The sequence below is a fragment of the Strix aluco genome, chromosome 17 (genome assembly GCF_031877795.1).
Source record: "Strix aluco isolate bStrAlu1 chromosome 17, bStrAlu1.hap1, whole genome shotgun sequence".
NCBI classification, from domain to species: domain Eukaryota; kingdom Metazoa; phylum Chordata; class Aves; order Strigiformes; family Strigidae; genus Strix; species Strix aluco.
The window spans coordinates 9,264,703-9,282,498 of NC_133947.1; the positions used below are offsets into that span (position 1 = coordinate 9,264,703).

Here is a 17,796-nt window from a genome sequence, read left to right on the forward strand (position 1 = left end):
TACAGGCAAATAAATGAGATGCTCAAATTAGGAGTCTAGCTCCTTCACTGGCAAGAGGCAGGTACCTTCAAAAAGAGGCTGAGCTTCCCAAATGTTAAGGAAACGGGCATTCTAACAGTTCAGTAAGATTAATCCAAGCCTTCAAGCCTTCGAGCCAAGTATATGCAAAAGTAAAGTGTCACAGAAGGACAGAAGACTGTGGCAAGCACTGTCTGGAGACTGCTGTTCAGTTGGTTGATTTTTCTGCACACCTGTAATTACTGATTTTGAGTGGGTATGAGGGAGGGAGCTACTTTTCGTGACAGCTGCTGTTTGTGCAGTGGTTCAAACCCAACTTCAGTCAGGATATATTAAAAACGGAATGAGTAAGCCAGCTCTAGAGAGTGACTTCCATCATTATAAACTAAAGAGGCTTGGATTAACATTTGAACTTTTTGAATGCTTATTCTAATTCAACCACAGAATCTTCTGAGAGCTTCAGCCATCACTAATTAAGACATGCAACCATTTACCTGTGGTTCATCTGTGCACTTAGCAGTTTTTGCTCTAGTGGGTCTCAGTGGTGCCAAGTGTCTGTGCTAGGGTGAATGCCACTCAGATAAACACATGGACTAACAAACTCTACGCTTTTATATTAACTCTCTTACCCCTTACATAGTCAGGAATACTACCATAGCCTCACTGAAAACTAATAACCCACTTCAAAAATAAACTGCCCTAGGAAGTGTCTTTGAAATTTTTCTTAATGCCATATTAAAAAAACATAACGTGAATGTAAACAGTTTTCCCTGCAATGAATGCAGTACAAACATCCCAGTGTTTCGCTAGTACCTGAGAGCTGGAATATAAAACTGTCTATAAACAATAGCAAATCTGTCAGGTCTGTGTTATTTCTCTTCCTCCTCCATCTCCCCCAGTGTAAATTAATAAATATTAATGAAAAAGAGAAGCAATAACACTTATCTATTAATTTTCCTCCTTTTATTTTCTGATCATGCTTAATTTAAAAGTGTTTTGGGGTTACATTTAGTCATATATATGGTTGTTTGAGCCTTTTATTAGCCATGATTCATTCTGCGTATCAGCATAAAGTGGTGCTCATGCTTTCAGTCTATATCTGTTCCATGATGCTCAGTTATCTGTCTGCCCTTGAGCTATCGGTAGGTATGGATTTGCATGTACACTGTTCTCCTATGACAATAGTATGCCAGGAATGACCGGTCTGGTATTACCTGGTCAGGTGAGGTTCCATTCAAATAATGTACATGCCACCAAAACAATTCAGATCAAAGGTCTGTCTTTCAACAGAATTAAAATGTAAGGACTTCTAAAGCAATTTTAGCAGTTGGCTTCACAAATGAACTTATGTCAGCTGCTCTGTATGATGACTGACTAAATTACTTATATATCTAATCTTATCTAGCTATCTGTCTGTCTGTTTTTCAGCATTTCAGTACCCATCACCATATTATCTAGGCGCCACCATGAGATTAAGAAGCTCTGCCGTGACATTCTCAACATGATCTGTTCAAAGGTCATTAGCAGAGCCTTTCATACTGGAAAAGATCGGAGGACAGTACTGAAGTGAGCCACAGAAGGAAAGAAAAAGGAAAAGGAGGGGGTAAGCTGTTGGAGCCATTTTGGTTGTGCTCATCCTGGGTGGCTTGCTTAGCTAGTACTAAAGCTTAGGAACCTCATGTCAGCTGCCTTGATTCTGCTCAGGGACTATAGTACTTGTTGAATGCTATTGTCACCTCAGAAAGTTATCTCACACGGCCTCAAGATTGCTGTCCCTGTGCTTTCTTCAGATGCTGGTCTTTATGATTTCTGTATATTACTGCCTGAGAGAGGGATATTTCTCTCAAAAATTCCTACTAGAGAGCGAGCACTGCAACTCAGGGAACCACCTTCTCCAAACTAATGTATTAGTTAAAAATTTATTTTTAGCTTAGCATGCAAATCCTACAAACTCTGTGTTTGAAGAAGCCAAAAAGGGTGTTTTTCAATGTACACCAACTTACATAGGATCCATGGAATCAGGAAAGATGATTTTATCCCACGAGGCCCAATCCTGCTTCCTCCAAAGTTGGTTGCTGTAGCATCTCTGATTGCCATGAGTGTCTGCTGAAGACAACCTGGAGAACTTGCATTATGGAAAGGTGGCACTGGCTGTATTGTGTTCACTGATGCAGTCTGTTGCGACTTTTCCAAGAAGTATACAGGTAAGTGAAAAATTTGCCAAAGCTCTTTTTTTCACGGCTGCAGTTAGGACTCCTGGTTCAGGCCTGAGGAGGCCAATGACAGTATGCTGACTCGTTGCTCAAACAAACCCCCGGAGGTCTTTTGTGCCCCTTCTGGTACAAAAACAGTAGGGGATTTACACTAGGGGATAAATAGGTGGTTCCAAAGTGAGAAAGAAAGAGCCAAAGTTGGAAGCTAACCACAATACGTGGGTGTAAACGATTACCAAAGGCTTCCAGTAACTCTGCTATCATCAGAGACTGGCTTTATGGGTATGGCCTCAAGAAGTTTCCCTCCACTTAATTAAAGAGGCAGATAAGTATCTAGGTGGAGTGTGCAGATAGGTTCTGAATGAGTTATCCACTAAGGCTGGTTCGCTGCACCTATTGTTAAAGCCAAAATATAATATCAGATTAATGCATTATATTTGCCTATTATAGCACTATGTCATCATTATATGACATGTTATAATTAAAGCCCTGCGTTAGAAACAAAACTATTTGGCTTGGGATAAGTTGCCTTTATGACTTCTGTGGTTATGATTTCCTCCTTTTCTTAACCCCTTAAAACTGCATAATATAGCTATTTGTAACTGTATAAAGAAAGTTTCTAGTTTCAGATTCTAATCTCAGGTAATTCAATGTAAATAAAGTAAAAATCTGGCACATAGTATTTTCCTGTGTCTGAATATTTGCTAATAGAGGGAAATCCATGTTGTTTGGGTCAAAGGAGTCACAAAGATGGGCATTAGATTAAAGGAGAGCGTGCATAACTCACCAACTAGCCCTCTCAGTTGTCATTCAGCTGTCCACATCAGTTCCTGATTTTGTATAATTCCTCATTACTTTTCAGGAGAGGAAGCCACTCACCGTACTTTCACTCTTCCCTTCCTGGAACTACGTGAGGAAAAATTCATTATTAGACTAGTTTCTGGACCTAGCTCTCGGGAAACCATGCTCACAAATGCAAATCTGCAAAATGGGTGTGTGATTGCATGCCTAACTTGGAGATACGATTAAGATTACAGTTTGGGTAACTGACTATGCTAATATCTTTAATTAGTGATTTGCATATGCAAGCTTTTAAATTTCAGTAGTTGGTGATTCATGCAGTTAAGTGCCAACCTTAGCCTTGCTGTCAGATTTAGACAGACAGAGTATGCCAGCAGTACCCCCTCTCCCCCACATCAAATGCAGAGAGCACGTGTTGTCACCAGTCAAGGTGTAATTTCCCAAAAACTGCCAGGCTTTGTCTGTTTGAGAAGCAAACATTGTAGGGCGATGAATCTTCCTGCTGTTGTTTGGTAGCAGCCTTTATTATTTAATATTTAGCAATACTCTTATATAAATCTAATTGATGTCTTTTATATTAGTAACTGAACTGTGCATTTGTTTGGTTTGGAGATGACCACCTTAATGAAGGTTAATGAAGAGAGGGTAGTTGCCAATAGCTAGGGGTGATATCCCACTGTCTTAGTCAATCAGTTGGTGAGAGTTTATTCTGTTGCTACAATGCTGGTAACTCAATAATTTGCTTCCTAATTCATGGATGACCTTTCACCTAGACTTGGAGAGAGCTGGATTTGGCCTTAGTTAACTTGCTTGTGCAGTTTCAGGGCTTAAGCACACCAGGAACTATTTTCTTATTTCTGTTTCACTTAGATGTTGGAAATGTGCATTTTCTTCACGGGGACAATTTCCCCCATGCAGGAAGACCCCAAGAATAAGTGCCAGAGATGTCTCAGATCATCAGTCTGGGATACGTACAGACTTCTGATTTATATAGCTTACTGCAGACACATTTTTAGCATTTCATCTAAAATAATAAAATTCGTAAAGTGAAAAGTAAAAAAGTAAAAATAATAACATGCAAAAATGTGATTTTTTTTTTTCCTAGAAAAGTTATTTCACCACCTTTTGCCAATGGTACCCTGGCCGCTGCTCAAGGGGAAATTTCCCTCTATGGCTGCTTACTCACAGGAGTAAGTCACTAAACCTGATCCCACTGTGACTGCTCCTGTTCGCACGGAATCAGTGGCTGTGAAGGGATGACTCAGAGGGCAGAACGGGATATAATGGGCCACACATGGGCATTCCAGAAGAGTGTGTTCTCTCCAGTGCTAATTAATTTTCTGCTCTGCAAAATACTTAACAATACAAAACACTGCTAATTTCTTTTTTCTTTAAACATTTCCATCAGCCTCTTAAAGGTGCTTTTAAGAACTCCATTCAGTCCTTTTCCATGTTGATTGACGAGTCAGGCCTAATTACATGGACAGTTTATGATCATGACATGTCCCAGAACAGCGTGTTATTACATACTTAATAAAACTGCGATGATACCCACCAAAATCAGGAATTGCATACTGTCAAAGGGAAGGGAATTTGAAAGGAAAATGCTGAGGACTTACTGAAATTCTGTGAAGGCAAAGCTCAGATTCAAGGGGAGAAAAGGGAAGACAGCATCCAACTTTGCGGGTGATTTCAAATACCTTGAGAAGTATGAGGCATGATAAAAATATGGCCCCTGCAGAGGATTTCATCATGAGGGATAGGCTTCTCTACTCACAGGGTGAAAAAAATTACTTTCTAATAGCATCTGCCTATTTTACATATATAATGAGCCAAACTCGATGTGGTCATGTTACTGCCTGGGAAGTGTTTGGAGTGAGGGACAGTTGTGCTTCCAGTCATTTTCACCAGAAGACTTTCCCTTCTGAATTCATTGATATTTTTAGCTTTTAATGTAAACTTTAAATAATTAATATATAGTATTGTCAAGGTCTCATATCTCATATTTCACAGTTCTTTAAACAAATAATACCTGAGACACATCCAGGAAGTATCTATCTGCAGATAAAAGAACTGAAGCAAAGAAAGGTGAAGTAACTTGCCCCAGATCCTGAAACAAGTTTGCAGCGATGCCAGATACAGGACTTTGCTTTCCTTTCTCCAGAATCACTAGGTTATCACTCCTACCTAATTAAAACGGGGCAGAGTCTCTGCAGCAGAGGCTGAAAGTGCTCATCTGGGCTTAACATTTAGCACAGAACTAGTGCAGCACCCTACTGCACCATGCCAGGTCCCACCGCCTTACTCGGCTGTGTAGTGTGGCCGGAGCCCTCCTGAGATCCCTAGCTAATGTTTAATCCTCGGGGGGAGGCTGGAGGAGAGCACAAATTAGCTGAGAGAGGGCATTCACCTCTCTTCTCCTCTCAAGACATGGTGGTAGGTGGAGGAGGGAAGAACCTAGTACTGCATTTGTGAAGAAGCTTGTAATAGGTGGGCTTTTCTGCCCTAGATTTGTGCACAAGAGTGATTTGATTACGAAGACCCATGGATCTTGACAAGCTGTGGATGCAGGAGGCTGACTCGGTCCGAGTTCCCAGGACATAAAAGAGTGAAAGGCAGTGCTCCTCACAGGCGAGCTTTACGCAATATGAAATGTTTTTTTATGTGGATAATTAATTTTCCCATTTGTCCACTTCCTAAAAAACCCTTCCACATACCCAAATGCCAGTGACAAACCCTTCTCAGAATAAAGGCTGTTTCGAAGCACGTGAGGGTGGCAAAGGTCTGAAATGCTGATATCAGAAATGCTTATGTTGGACCAGCAGAGACTAAGTATGTCAGTGGTGAGGATGGGAATATAGGAGGGAATATAGGGCTGTTGGGAGATGGTCCTCTCCCTCTTCTTTAAATGCAGCTGAGGATGAAGCCAGCTTGTGCTTTTGCATGGTACACCTGTATTTTCACAGGCAGAAACACATGCTGCAAAGATAACTTTTCTTTGAGGAAGAAAACCAACCCAATCATTTCTGGCCTTTATAGCAACCAAGATAACCCTCAGAGTGGGAGCAGTGTGCAAAAAATAGAACAATGTCTGCCTCAGTCTGCAGAAAGCAAGAAGCAATAGACCCGAGAGGTCCATGTTGCCTCTTCATTATAGGAATCTGTTGATCAGATTAGGAAGGTGCTGACTTGAGAGCACAGGGACTACCTTGATTAGGAGTTTCATAGTCTTGTAAAAGCATCTCATTTTGCTCTCCCAGGTGGGTGGAGCTTTGTTGGCAGGTGACTCCTAGAAAAGGGCTACCACTAATTTTTTTTTTCCCACATCTAATGCTACCTTGAATGCTAAAGTGGAGTTATTGCAGAGGAGAGGGTGCTCTGGGGGCTACAGACTGCATCCCCCAGCCCTACTCCACGGGGTCCCCAACAGACAGTCACTGTGGGAAGGGGGTACACAAAGGCGTTAGGAGGCATTTGTGCCTGAGCTGTGCGGTGTTGCAGTGTGCTGCCCTGCTCCTGCCTGCCTGGGCTGGCTCAGGTGCCCTACAGAGTGCACTGCTGCCCCTGCTACCCCAGCTCTGGGAGTTAAATGTGTTACAGCAGGATTTTGCCTCTTTTTTTAAAAAAAGAGAAACAATTTAGTTTTACCTATCATAGTAAACTGGCTCTAATGCCAGTAAAGCATGCCTAATTGGCAGGATTTAGAGACTGATCATTTCAATTTATGCCCAGAACAGGTAGGGCAGCAATGAAAGCCTCTCCCACCCAACCCCACCCCTTCTCACCAATGTGCCTCAACCCTGCCCTGAAGGGACCACCTGGAGGGCTGAGCAGGGAGTTCCCTCCCTCTGCGCAATAAAAAGGCACAGTCCTACAGTAAATACCAGGTTAAGCTGATGGCTGTTTAATAGTTAGTGTACCTCTGGTAATAAAGCTCTTGCAGGGCTCGTGCAGAAGAGCACCTGCTAGTGAATTAATGCAGGAGCCATTTGCTAAGGTTTTGCCTTTAAGGACTTGGCAGAAAACACTAGAGTGGAATTTTCACTTCATGTTACCATGAGGTCAGTGGGAAAATAGTTCATTGCCCCTAGCCTGTCTGCTGGAAACAGTTCCCATCACTGCCACAGCTTGCAATAGCCTTCCCAGAACCATGTTTGATATCACTTCCTTCTTTTCAGGCCTCTTCAGCACATGGAGACCTGCCTTCTTGTCCTTTTTGCCAAACCCTTTCCCATCTGTCAGCCTTGCTTGTGAACTGTATCCCCTACAGCCAGGAACAGGACTGTATTGCAGGGGGTTTGAGTGCATCATTCCCATTTATTCTGAGTGCCTCATCCTTCACAAGCCAAAATCCACAGCAGCTGATTCTGGAGAAAGGTGCGATCAACCCATATTTGTTATTGACAGAGGAAGAACTACCAAGGAGTAGTGGTTTTCCCCTGCAAAGTGGGAGCATCTGTTCATCTAAATAAAATGCTTTGCAAAAAAAACAAAAACAAAAACAAAACAAAAAAAAAAGCAAGCCCCGTACAAATGCCATGTCACTGTGAGCCTTTAGCGAAACTGGCTTGTGCAAGTGCAGAACTAAAATAAAAATAACATTTTCTAGTAGCCATGAGTAGCACTCAGATTGCCCAATGCAGGAATCATTGCTTTTCTCAGCATCTGCTTTATCAGTTGTCTTCCAGCCCAAGAAGTCCATGGGTCTTGGCAGCAGCTCTTGCTGATGTGGAGTGGGTTATTGCTTAAGAACCCTTTGATCAGCCGCCAGGTACTAACACCATGCTCTGAAACAGCGGCTTGCCAGACCTGGCCAGCACACAAACTGGATGGGCTCCTTCAGTACGGTAGGAGAAACAAGGATTCCTTTTGGCCTCTCTGAGTGCATCTCATTCACCATCTTTCTGGACATCCAGGTTTTCTATCATGTTTTCTTTCCCAGGACTTATGCCCATGCCACAGCTGCCTCACAGCAGTAATCCAGAGGCCAGGCAGCTGCAGCCGAGGCTCTGGAAGGATATGTTTCAGCAGAGCGCTTGGCACATCCAAAACTTTAAAGCTTGTGTTCAGCATTGTTTTGCTTCCACTCAGACAGAACATACACTCAAGTACTTTGCTGAATTGGTACCCAACGATAGCTGTTAGAGCACAGGCAGTATCTCACTTGTCAGATGTTTTGCTGTGTTGTTTTTTTCTCCTGGGAAATGCAAAAATGCTGAAGCCACTGTCATCTCCCTTTTGTACAGGAAGAGACAGACAAATCAGCCCACGTGCATGGGTAGCTCTCTCAAATTTGAAAACACATGAAATTAAAGTGCTCAAAATTTGCTAGGGCATGTGCTGTAAAACTGAGCAAGGCACAAAAATTTTCCCAGAGACACTGTGATCTCAAATCCATGTATATACAGATCCATGTAAATACATCCATGTAAATACAGATCTATGCATTTATCATTACTCATGCAAGTAATAATAGTTCCACTGAAATCACTACAGCTACATGTATAAAATGAAGCACATATGTAAGATCAGGATCTAAATATATAATAGGCAAATATGCCTGCAGCTATGGCAACTGCACTTATAACTAGAGAGGCACATATGTGCATACAGCTTCTATTATGTTTAGGGGCTGATAACCTAAAGATATATGATAAACTGGTGAAAGAGCGAGGACCAGGAACTGTATCTTTTGTTTCAAAGCTCAGTATTTATCCTTTGCATCTTAATTTCTATCAGTGTTCTGCACTCATTAACTCTGCCAGCTACGTAATTTGCTTTGAAAGTGGTTAAGGATACTGTGCACCCAACAGCTGAAGTCATACATAAAGGTCTTCCGCCTTGACTTCCACTCCTTCAGGTCTTCAACCCAACAATCAGCACTACTCTTAACTTTAAGCATAAAAATATTTTCTACCACCGTGAGTGGTCATCAATAACTCATCAGCAAGAAAGCAGTGCTGCTCGGAAGTTGTCTTTCTTCACAGAGCTGGCACAAAGCTGGCTTGTGTGATGAAGTTAAGCATAAGTGGCTGTGGTCCAGCTTGCATTCCTTTAAGCAACCAAACTCCTTGATAATTACTCCTTTTTTTTTGTAATTCTACTCATCTTGTTGTGCCAAGTTGTCCCACAGATTTTATTCTGCCCCTTGTACATTTAAATGTTAGACACGCTTAAGTATCTTAATAAATTACATTCTAGGTTCCTTTTCTGGCCTTTTGTATTAAAAAAAAAAAAAAAAAAAACAGAGACAGAAACTGTATTTCATTGTTTCAAATAAGACACCTAGGCTCAGAGAAGTGTGGCAAATCACTGTCAGAAACATCCACCTCCGAGTTATTGTCTAGATGGCAGAGGCTGGGGAAATAAGCAAAACAATGTTTCTGCTAGCCAGCCACCACTGCTCTCCTTCTGCTTCTCAAACCGGCTCCAGGCACTTTCTCTTGTTCTTGTGATTCCCTTCCTGAATTACTTCAGCCAAGTAATTGTTTCATCATGTTGCACAGAAATATTTTCCCATCGTGTCACCATGACATTCATTTCTAAACCCAAAGCTCCTCCGCTCGCTTATAGAAAATATATCACAAAACTTTTGTGGACCCAGATCCCAGCTGAGCGAACGGAGGAGGGGAATACAGTGGATGAGGCATTAGAGAGATTTTTGCATTGTTTGAAGGAGACTGATTCCTATTACCGTAATTTCTAGGCAACATCAATGAGCTACTTACCACAGGCTTAATGAACTGCTGTTGCAATGTACTAGCAAACCCAGGGTATTTATAGAAAACAAACAAGCCGTTGCTCTTGGTTTGGATGGGGACAGGGACCATAGCGTCTTGTAGCCTCTATCATAAATCCAGTTCTTTACTCTGACTGGCACGATGTGCAGAGGTGTCTGCATTCAAGTCATCAAAACCAGGTCTGCTGACCGAGCCAGCACTTCTACCGTGAGCCTTAGAGAGGGAATGTGTGAGTTTTTAGACGATTTATTCTGAAAATTGTATGAAATTATGAGACTGAGGTTTAAATACCCTGAACTCTGAGAAAGTGCTTTGATAGCTATGTAATGTGGGATACAGGAGTCTCAGAGGCAAGAGCAGATAGGACAGGGCAAGGTGAAAACTGGATGTAGATCGAAGTCTTCCTTAGCTTTTAATTAGCTAGAGAATATTACTGAAATTTATTATTATTTATTGTTCAAATCATTTTAATAGTAAATACAGAAATTTGTGAAAATTTTAAAACAAATGAGGGTTAAATTTGGTGCTGCTCTGTGAAATTGTGGCAACCAGTTAGAAAGTTTGGAACTAAATGTGTCCCTATTCTAAACGCAAATCAATTAGCTTCAGCAACTATTAACCCATTTATCCTTGTTTTGAATTCCAGACCTATTGTTTTTCACACCCAGGCAGATCTAACCACCACCATTTCTAGGAGAGGACGAAAGCCTCTTATTCAAAACAAAACATTCAAACAATTTCGCAGGTGGGAAAATGATCACAAAAGACATTTTGGTTTCCAGTAGAGTTTCCAATAGATCAAACTGAGCATATCAGAATTACGGCTGTGCTGAAGCTGAGAGCTGTGCTTGACTGCAGCTCCCCAGGACTGGTGTGCTGGCATCAAACCCCAGGGGTGGTGTGCCCGGTGGCCACACTGCTGCTTCCAGAATCATCTCAAAGAGAAACTCTCTTGGAGTTTTACGTAGTTTTGCATCGGGCTAACACCACACCATAAATTTCACGTGATCCTGCTGTCAATCCAAGGCTGTATCTAATCTTTTTTAGGTGTTTACATACTCAACATAGAGTGTGCTGCTCATCTGTCCAGGCTGGGGTAAAACAACCTCAGTTCACATGTGAAAAAATCAGGAACCTCAGAAAACCTCAGAATATTATCAAAATGTAGAGTTTCTACCAAAGTTTCACTTTATGTTGCAAAGATTAAACTCTCAGACTATGTTTTGGGTCCCAGCAGAGTTAAATAGAACTTCATTCTTTTAATGATTTCACTTGTCTGTTCAGTGAGTATCTCTCAAAAGAGAATTAATTCCCTTACATATTTAAGGTACAGTTTTGGCCACATGGTTTTAGTTTTACTTTATTGATTGATTAAAAAAAGGGTTCAGAATTTGAACGGAATTGCTTCCTTGGGAGCAGTTAACTATATTCCTAGTTTTGTTTAGATTTCCTGATCAATGTATTAGGACCCTTTCAACAAACATGCATAGGTTTAAATTTTTCTTTACACTTCACATCAGTCTATGAGGTTTGCCCTAAAATTCTGACTGTTAAGCATTCGTGTAGACTTAAACATAACAAAGGACGACACTCAGGAGAGTAGTAATAAATTTTTTTTGCATTAGCAATCGGTAGCAAAAAAGAGTTAGAACCAAATTCGTCATTACCCCCCCTCCACCATATAATCATCTATACCCAGTACAAACTGAATGCAGAACCCTGCCATTCCAGTTTGGTGGTGCTTTGTGTCAGTGTGAATGACAGGAAAATTCAAGACAATGCTTATCGTATCGTAAGCAGTATCACTATAAATAACAAAAGAAGATGTGTAATTTGGCCTCATATACATTTTTTCTCTTTATTAAAGCAGATACTGAGTTGCATTGACTTTTATTCTGATCACAGCTAATGAAACATTGCTTGAAAACTAGCTAGTATGAGAGTAACTTCATATTTTTATACACATCCACATCAATGACAGTTGTTCTAGCAATGAAACTGTAAAGGTAAACATTGTGCACAAAGCTTTTTTCAAGTTGTAATTTCGATATCTGAAGGCTATTGCAGCATTTCAGTGAGGAAAAAACCATACTGTTACCAAATGTGATCAAGTCTCCCGCCCAATAACCCTTTGGTGCATGTGTGCAATTTGGGTGATTTGATAGAGGAGAAACAAGTATTAGTATAGAAAGAAGTGAAAATTTTCCTGCATCTTCCAAGAGTCACTAAGGGAAGGCAGTGGGAAAAGTGTGAAAGCAACACCACAGTGTCTAGGGACTAGACATGCTTTGGGCAGATAAGCAGAGACTAATAATTTCTATTAATAGATAGAAGAACTACTAACAAAATTATAATTGTATTTTAAATATATTATTTTAAAATGATACATATGATTCCTTTTGCAGAAGTAAGCACAACTGAATTCAAACACCTAGCAAGTGATAAAACAGCACTAGACACTTTGGAAAGGGGATGTCAGTGCTAGGGATTTGATCTTACAGACTTATTTCTACATAGGAAGAAACTGTTATTTGAGTAGTAATGAGAAAGACCTGTATGAATCAGTCAATGTAATAAATAATTTGAACGAGAAAGAAAAAAAGCCCAAACGAAATGCTGGTTATAAACTTCCATAAAATTCAAAACAGACACTGGAGTAAGTGCCTTCACTTCTCTGCGTGCTTTGCCTGCATACAGACTGCAAAGTCCCACCACAAGCTGTACTGAGTCGCTTTAGGAAAGAAGCTCAAGAGACCCTGGTAGAAGACAGCCGAGATGTACCAAGTACTGCTTTCAGTCAACAGAATCTTATTTGTAATGGGAAACTATATCAATATTTGGAGCTGAGCCACTGTTTGGACAGGGATTTTCCAATTCCCCCACTGTGATTAGAAAAGGTATTTGGAATCTTTTGTCTACTTTAGTGCTTGGAGATTTTTCAAATTAATTTCCAAACTATTTTTTTCCAGCCTATTTTTTTTAGGAAATTTTTAATTACAGGGGCTTTTTCATATGCTTGTTTATAAAGCAGGGTATTTCATGACCTCCAAACATTTAATAGTGCTACAAAGCTCCTAAAATGTAAGTTATGTGGGTAATACAAGATTAAGAATGCAGGGTTCAGGAATTCTCTTTCCAACTCTTTCACGGATTCCTTCTGAGACTAGTGTAAAATTGGGGCATTTACGTCCTCAATTTTCCTGTCTGTAACTGCATCTTTCTGACAAAAACTCATTGCTGCACAAGTTTCCTCCTGAACGAAAAACCTGTAATCCTAATTAAGAGATACATTGGAATACAGCAGTAATTTAGACATCATTCTTCAAATTGCAGCAACACCGCACTGGCTCTCCCGAACTGTGGCAGGCAAAGTTTAAGGACGGGGATTAGCTCATTCATGCCTGATAGAGCTCTATCTCCAAAACTGGACTATTATTTAAACAAATATAAATACCTTCAGTACATCTTATCTTTCAATCTACCCTGCCTTCCAGCCCCCACAAACTGAATTTTGTTGCAAGCTTTGTCATTTATAAAGAAATAAAGAAAGAAATGTATCTGAGGACATCTTCGGTCCTCCAGCAATTCCACCCTCAGCAGCACTCGGCTCTGACTGGGAACACTGCTTGTAAGTTTGGGTAACATTACATGGCCTACAGCACAACAAGAAAATAGGATCTAACCATGTGGATAAGTTTCGTAACTAGAAGAATAGTAGAATAAACAGCCACAGGAGGCTGGAGTAATCATCGTCACGAGGGACAGTCAAGACAAGATCTAACGTCTATCTTGCCTGCAAGAACTTGAGTCATGCTGGTGCAGGAGCTAGCTCACCCAAGAAAATCTATTCTTAGGGTCTCATAAAAACAACTTAACTGCACTGTACAAATTAAAAAGCAAATGGGTGAAATCTGTATCAGGACTAACACACTACTACCTACTACTGCACAGCTCCTAGCAGGAGCTATGGATGCATTGTGGGAGCAGGGAACGCGTAACAAATGTCAGTAAGAGCTCTGGGAGATTCACCCGCAGGAGGCTATGATCTCAAGGGTCAAGAAAAAGCAAAACAGTTCTTTCAGGAGAAAACATGCTTTGCTTATAGAAACACTAGAAATAAGCAACAAACTGAAGATGTGTCTTTCTGCAGTCTGTTTGCATTGGAATGTATAGCAGCAAGTTCAAGTCCACTATCTTTATAGTGAAAATCCCTTCTGTGCTCAGCTGTCAAACAGAGCATAGACAATTAAGGAGTTTCTTTTCTGGGGCACTGGGAATCTGGATCTAAAAACTTAATGCTTAAATTTGGCCTAACAGGAAAATGGAAAATGCTGAGTAAGACCCGATCATTTGCCCAACTCCCTCCACATAACCAGCTTGAGACTGTTAACTTCTTACAGACCTCGAGACAGCAGCCTGCAGCAGGGCAGTAACCCTGCCTGGGAGCCTGGCAAGGCTGGCTTGTTCCATCGGCTGGCAGAGCCTTAGTTCTCTCCGAAATAAAGTTATGGCCTGCTATGAACTTCCTCCCCCTCTGGCACCCCCCCTCCCTTATCTGTCGCTTGCCCCCAGCAAACACGCATGCACACAGAAACAAACACCTCTCATCAGAGAAACTCTGTCTACAGTTTTTAGAAACATGTCTCAAGAGAAAAGATAAGGGAGTTGTTCACATGCCTCTCACCTGGCCGGGTTTCATGAGAGCTTCCTGAGCAATGACCGAAATTATCGACATCCAACAGAAATGCTACTTTCTCATGTTTATTCCTGTAAACTACAAACATAAGAAATGCTGAATCATAACTTAGAGAATAGAAACTCAATAAAGAAAAAAACACAAACTCATTTCAAGATTCCTCCCTTACTTTTTCTTCCTCCCTCCCACTTCAGACTTGGTGTTACTTTGCCAAAGACTGGTCATGGTTTGGATAGCACATCTCGCTCTACACGTTCAGAACAGCAAGAAGTGCAAAAAAACCCCAACACAAACACCTCCTCCCCAAACAACACCCAAGCGGCAGCTAAAGCAAGTGATTAGAGGAAATAAAAATGAGGCAACAAGAAGTGGCTGAAGCTTCCAGCTCTGCTCTTTGCTGGGTTTCTCTTGGGGTTTTTGTTTTTTGTTTTTTTTTTTCCTTTCTCTGAGTCAGAGAAAGCCAACAGACCAACAAAAATCCTGATCCCTGATTGCAGCATTGAGCCAGATTCAGCTAGATTTTCAACCCTGCCTTTCAGCTAACTTTAAACGTGCCTTCAAAATAAAACAAGCTACTTTTTTTAACCTAGTCATAAAGTTTATTAAAATTGTTCATTAATGCTTCAAATGTAGCAAGAATGCATAGATCCCAAAATATACATATGTATTTTCTTATAGAAATAGATTATTCTTTATAATAAAAAAAACTGTAGGAACATCTTTAACAGATTACTCAATTCATGACTGACAGTTACACGAGATTGCATCATGTACACAGCATTCCCAGCCATGCTTAAAGGATTGCATCACTTTGCCCTTGTTCTCCTCTCGCTCTTTTAAATAACCCCAGCGCCCAGCAGCCTGCAGAGCCCGCCCGGGGCCGGGGCCGGGGCCGGGGCCGCCGGCCCCACCGCGCTCCACCGCGCCGCCCCGCCGACAGCCCCCGGCCCCCGGTGCGCTCCCCGCGCGGCGGCGGGGCCTTCCGCCAACATGTAAATAAAGACCAAAAAAAAAAAAACCAAAACAAAACCAAAAAACCGATTTAAAACCAGCCAACCAACCCGCCCCCCGGGCTCTCCCCGCGCTGAGCGGGGCACGGAGCCGCCGGCTCCGCTCGCCCCGCGGCCCGGCCGGGGGTCAGCAGCGAGGCGAGGAGGCGAGCAGGGGCTCGGGCAGCTGTTTGAACAAGTTCCTGAGGGTGCTCAGCTCCCGGGAGAGCTGCTCCACCTTCTTCTGCAGCCGCTCGTTCTCGGCCGTCAGTTCCAAGACTTTGTGCTGCGTCTCCAGGTTGCGCATTTTCGCTTTGTCGCGGCTCTTGCGCACCGCGATGTTGTTCCTCTCCCGGCGGAGCTTGTACTCGTCGCTGTGCTTGTCCACGCACTTCTTGGGCTTGTTCTTGCCCGCCGGGGGGGCGGAGTAGCCCCCGCCGCCGGCGGCGGACTTGGAGGACTCGGAGGGGTTGGGGGTGCCGGGGGGGCTGGAGGAGGACGAGGTGGACAGGTTTCCGCTGCTGCCGCTCGGCACCGACTGGTAACCCAGGTAGGAGCGCACGGTGCTGCCGTAGGGGGAGGACATGCCCCCCGGTCCCGGCCCGGCTCCCCCTTCTTCCTTACGGGGCCCTTTACAAGAGTCCAGGGTCTCGAAGACCGGCTCCACTTTGGTTTCCACGATCTGGGGCGGGAAGCAGCCCGGCAGCCCCCCCGGCTTGTGGCTCTGGCTGGCGCAGGGGTGGCTGTGCCGGGCGAGGCTGATGTAGGTGTAGTCGGGCTTCTTGCTCCCGCCGCTGCCTTTATAGTCCTCGGCGAAGAGATCGGAAAGGAAATCTTGGCCGCCGCCGCTGCTGCAGGGAGGCTCAAAGTTGCCCCCTGCTGCTGCTGCGGGGGGAGGCGGCTGCGCCGGCTGCTGGGATGCTAAGGGGTCCAGGTAGGGGCTGAAGTCGATGGCTCTCTCGTGGTCCCCGACGGTGAGCTCGGTCATGGAGCGGCCCCCGGCCGCCCGCGGGTGCAGCTTGTTGAGAGCAGCCAGACAGTCCGCCTCGTAATAGAAATTAGCCACTTCCATGGATTTAAAGGCGGGCGGCTGGATGGGGAGGCATGCTGCGTCCCAGGCCACCAGGCGTTGCATGAAAGCAAAGGGGGATGCGGGGAGGAGAAGACGACGCAGGGGGGGCCCCCCCGGCAGAGGATCAAGCTGCCGCCGTCGGGGTGGGGGGCTCCAGACCCTGCCTCAGTCCCTGGCGCTGGGCACGGCCCCCGGCGGCGCTGCCCCCCCCGGGCTGGATCAGGGCCGGCGGCACGGCGGGGCTTCACCGCTCCGGGTGCTGCGGCGGGAGCTGGCGCGTCTCCTCCGGACCATCTGGTTCTGGGGCCCGTGTCCTCAAGTCTCTGACTTAGGAAAGTTCCTTTCCTCAGTTATTTATAGGGGCGGTGGATCCCATAGCAACAGGCGCGTCACCGCTGGCCGCCTGCCACGCTGCACGCTCGGTAACTGCTGGCCCCGGCCCCGGAGGAGGCACCGGGGGCGGGTGTGCCGGTGCGGTGCCCCGCCGGGCCGGCGGCGAGAAGCGCGGGGCTTCGCCGGGAGGAGGGAGGGGAGGGGAGGGGAGGGGAGGGGAGGGGAGCGGAGCGGGCGGCGGGGCCCCGCAGGTGCGGGGAGGGGAGGGGAGGGAGGGCCGGAGCTGGCCGCGGCGGGGCTGGCACCGCTCGGACCCGGGGGGCCGCGGGGACACGCGTGTGCCGGCCCGCGGCAGCCTGGGCCCCGTCCGTCGCGCCCGGGGGGGTGTCGGTGCGAGGGGCTGCCGGCGCCGTGCGGAGGTGGGCGCAGATCCCGCCTGGGCCCCGCTTTGCCCTTGGGGAAGTCGAGGCAGGAGGGATTTTTCCAAGTCCTTTTGGCGAGGCGGGGGAAAAGCTGCAGGCAGGAGACAGATCCCGTTATCCCCGTCCCGTGCTCGCTTGAGTAAATCCCAGTGGCCGGCAGACGTGTCCCTGCGGCCACCGGACAGCCAGCGAGCGAGTGAAGCGGCCTCGGCGCGGGGCCCGGCGGGCTCCAGGCTCCCTTCTCGCGGCTGAGAGCCAGCCCAGAGCTCCCCTCCCATCCCCTCCTGCAGGGAGGGTGGCCTTAAAGTTTGTCTAGGTGTATTGACTTTACACGATGTGGTGCAACTGTCAGGGTACACAAGCGATAGGGAATCTGGGCGCTGAAACCAAAGGGGACCGTATGTAACGTGATGCAGAAGGAAAGAGAGAGACCTGCATAGAAACATGGAATCCAAATGTTTTTAGAATCGCAGGGTAAGTTTGGGAAGGAAGACTGAATCTTGATGTCCGTT

The 17,796-nt window shown here is 44.7% G+C and overlaps 1 protein-coding gene and 1 long non-coding RNA gene across 5 annotated transcripts in view; one reads left to right on the forward strand and one right to left on the reverse strand.

Annotated features, from left to right (window-relative positions):
- LOC141931277 (uncharacterized) overlaps window positions 1-5,643 on the forward strand; it is a 146,422-nt gene extending 140,779 nt beyond the window's left edge. For 3 of the 4 annotated variants that reach the window (XR_012625536.1, XR_012625535.1, XR_012625537.1), the window contains 3 exons: window positions 1,447-1,621; window positions 2,026-2,222; window positions 3,094-4,116. This is a non-coding gene — a long non-coding RNA (uncharacterized LOC141931277). Of the gene's footprint in view, window positions 1-1,446; window positions 1,622-2,025; window positions 2,223-3,093; window positions 4,117-4,137 lie in introns of those variants that run through there. The other variant, XR_012625538.1, reaches the window with a different exon arrangement.
- Window positions 5,644-14,520: 8,877 nt separating this feature from the next.
- Window positions 14,521-16,867, reverse strand: CEBPB (CCAAT enhancer binding protein beta). The gene has a single exon (XM_074843210.1). It carries the CDS (start codon window positions 16,590-16,592, stop codon window positions 15,606-15,608), a length of 987 nt encoding a protein of 328 aa, XP_074699311.1. The 5' UTR covers window positions 16,593-16,867; the 3' UTR covers window positions 14,521-15,605.
- Between the last annotated feature and the right edge of the window lie 929 nt (window positions 16,868-17,796).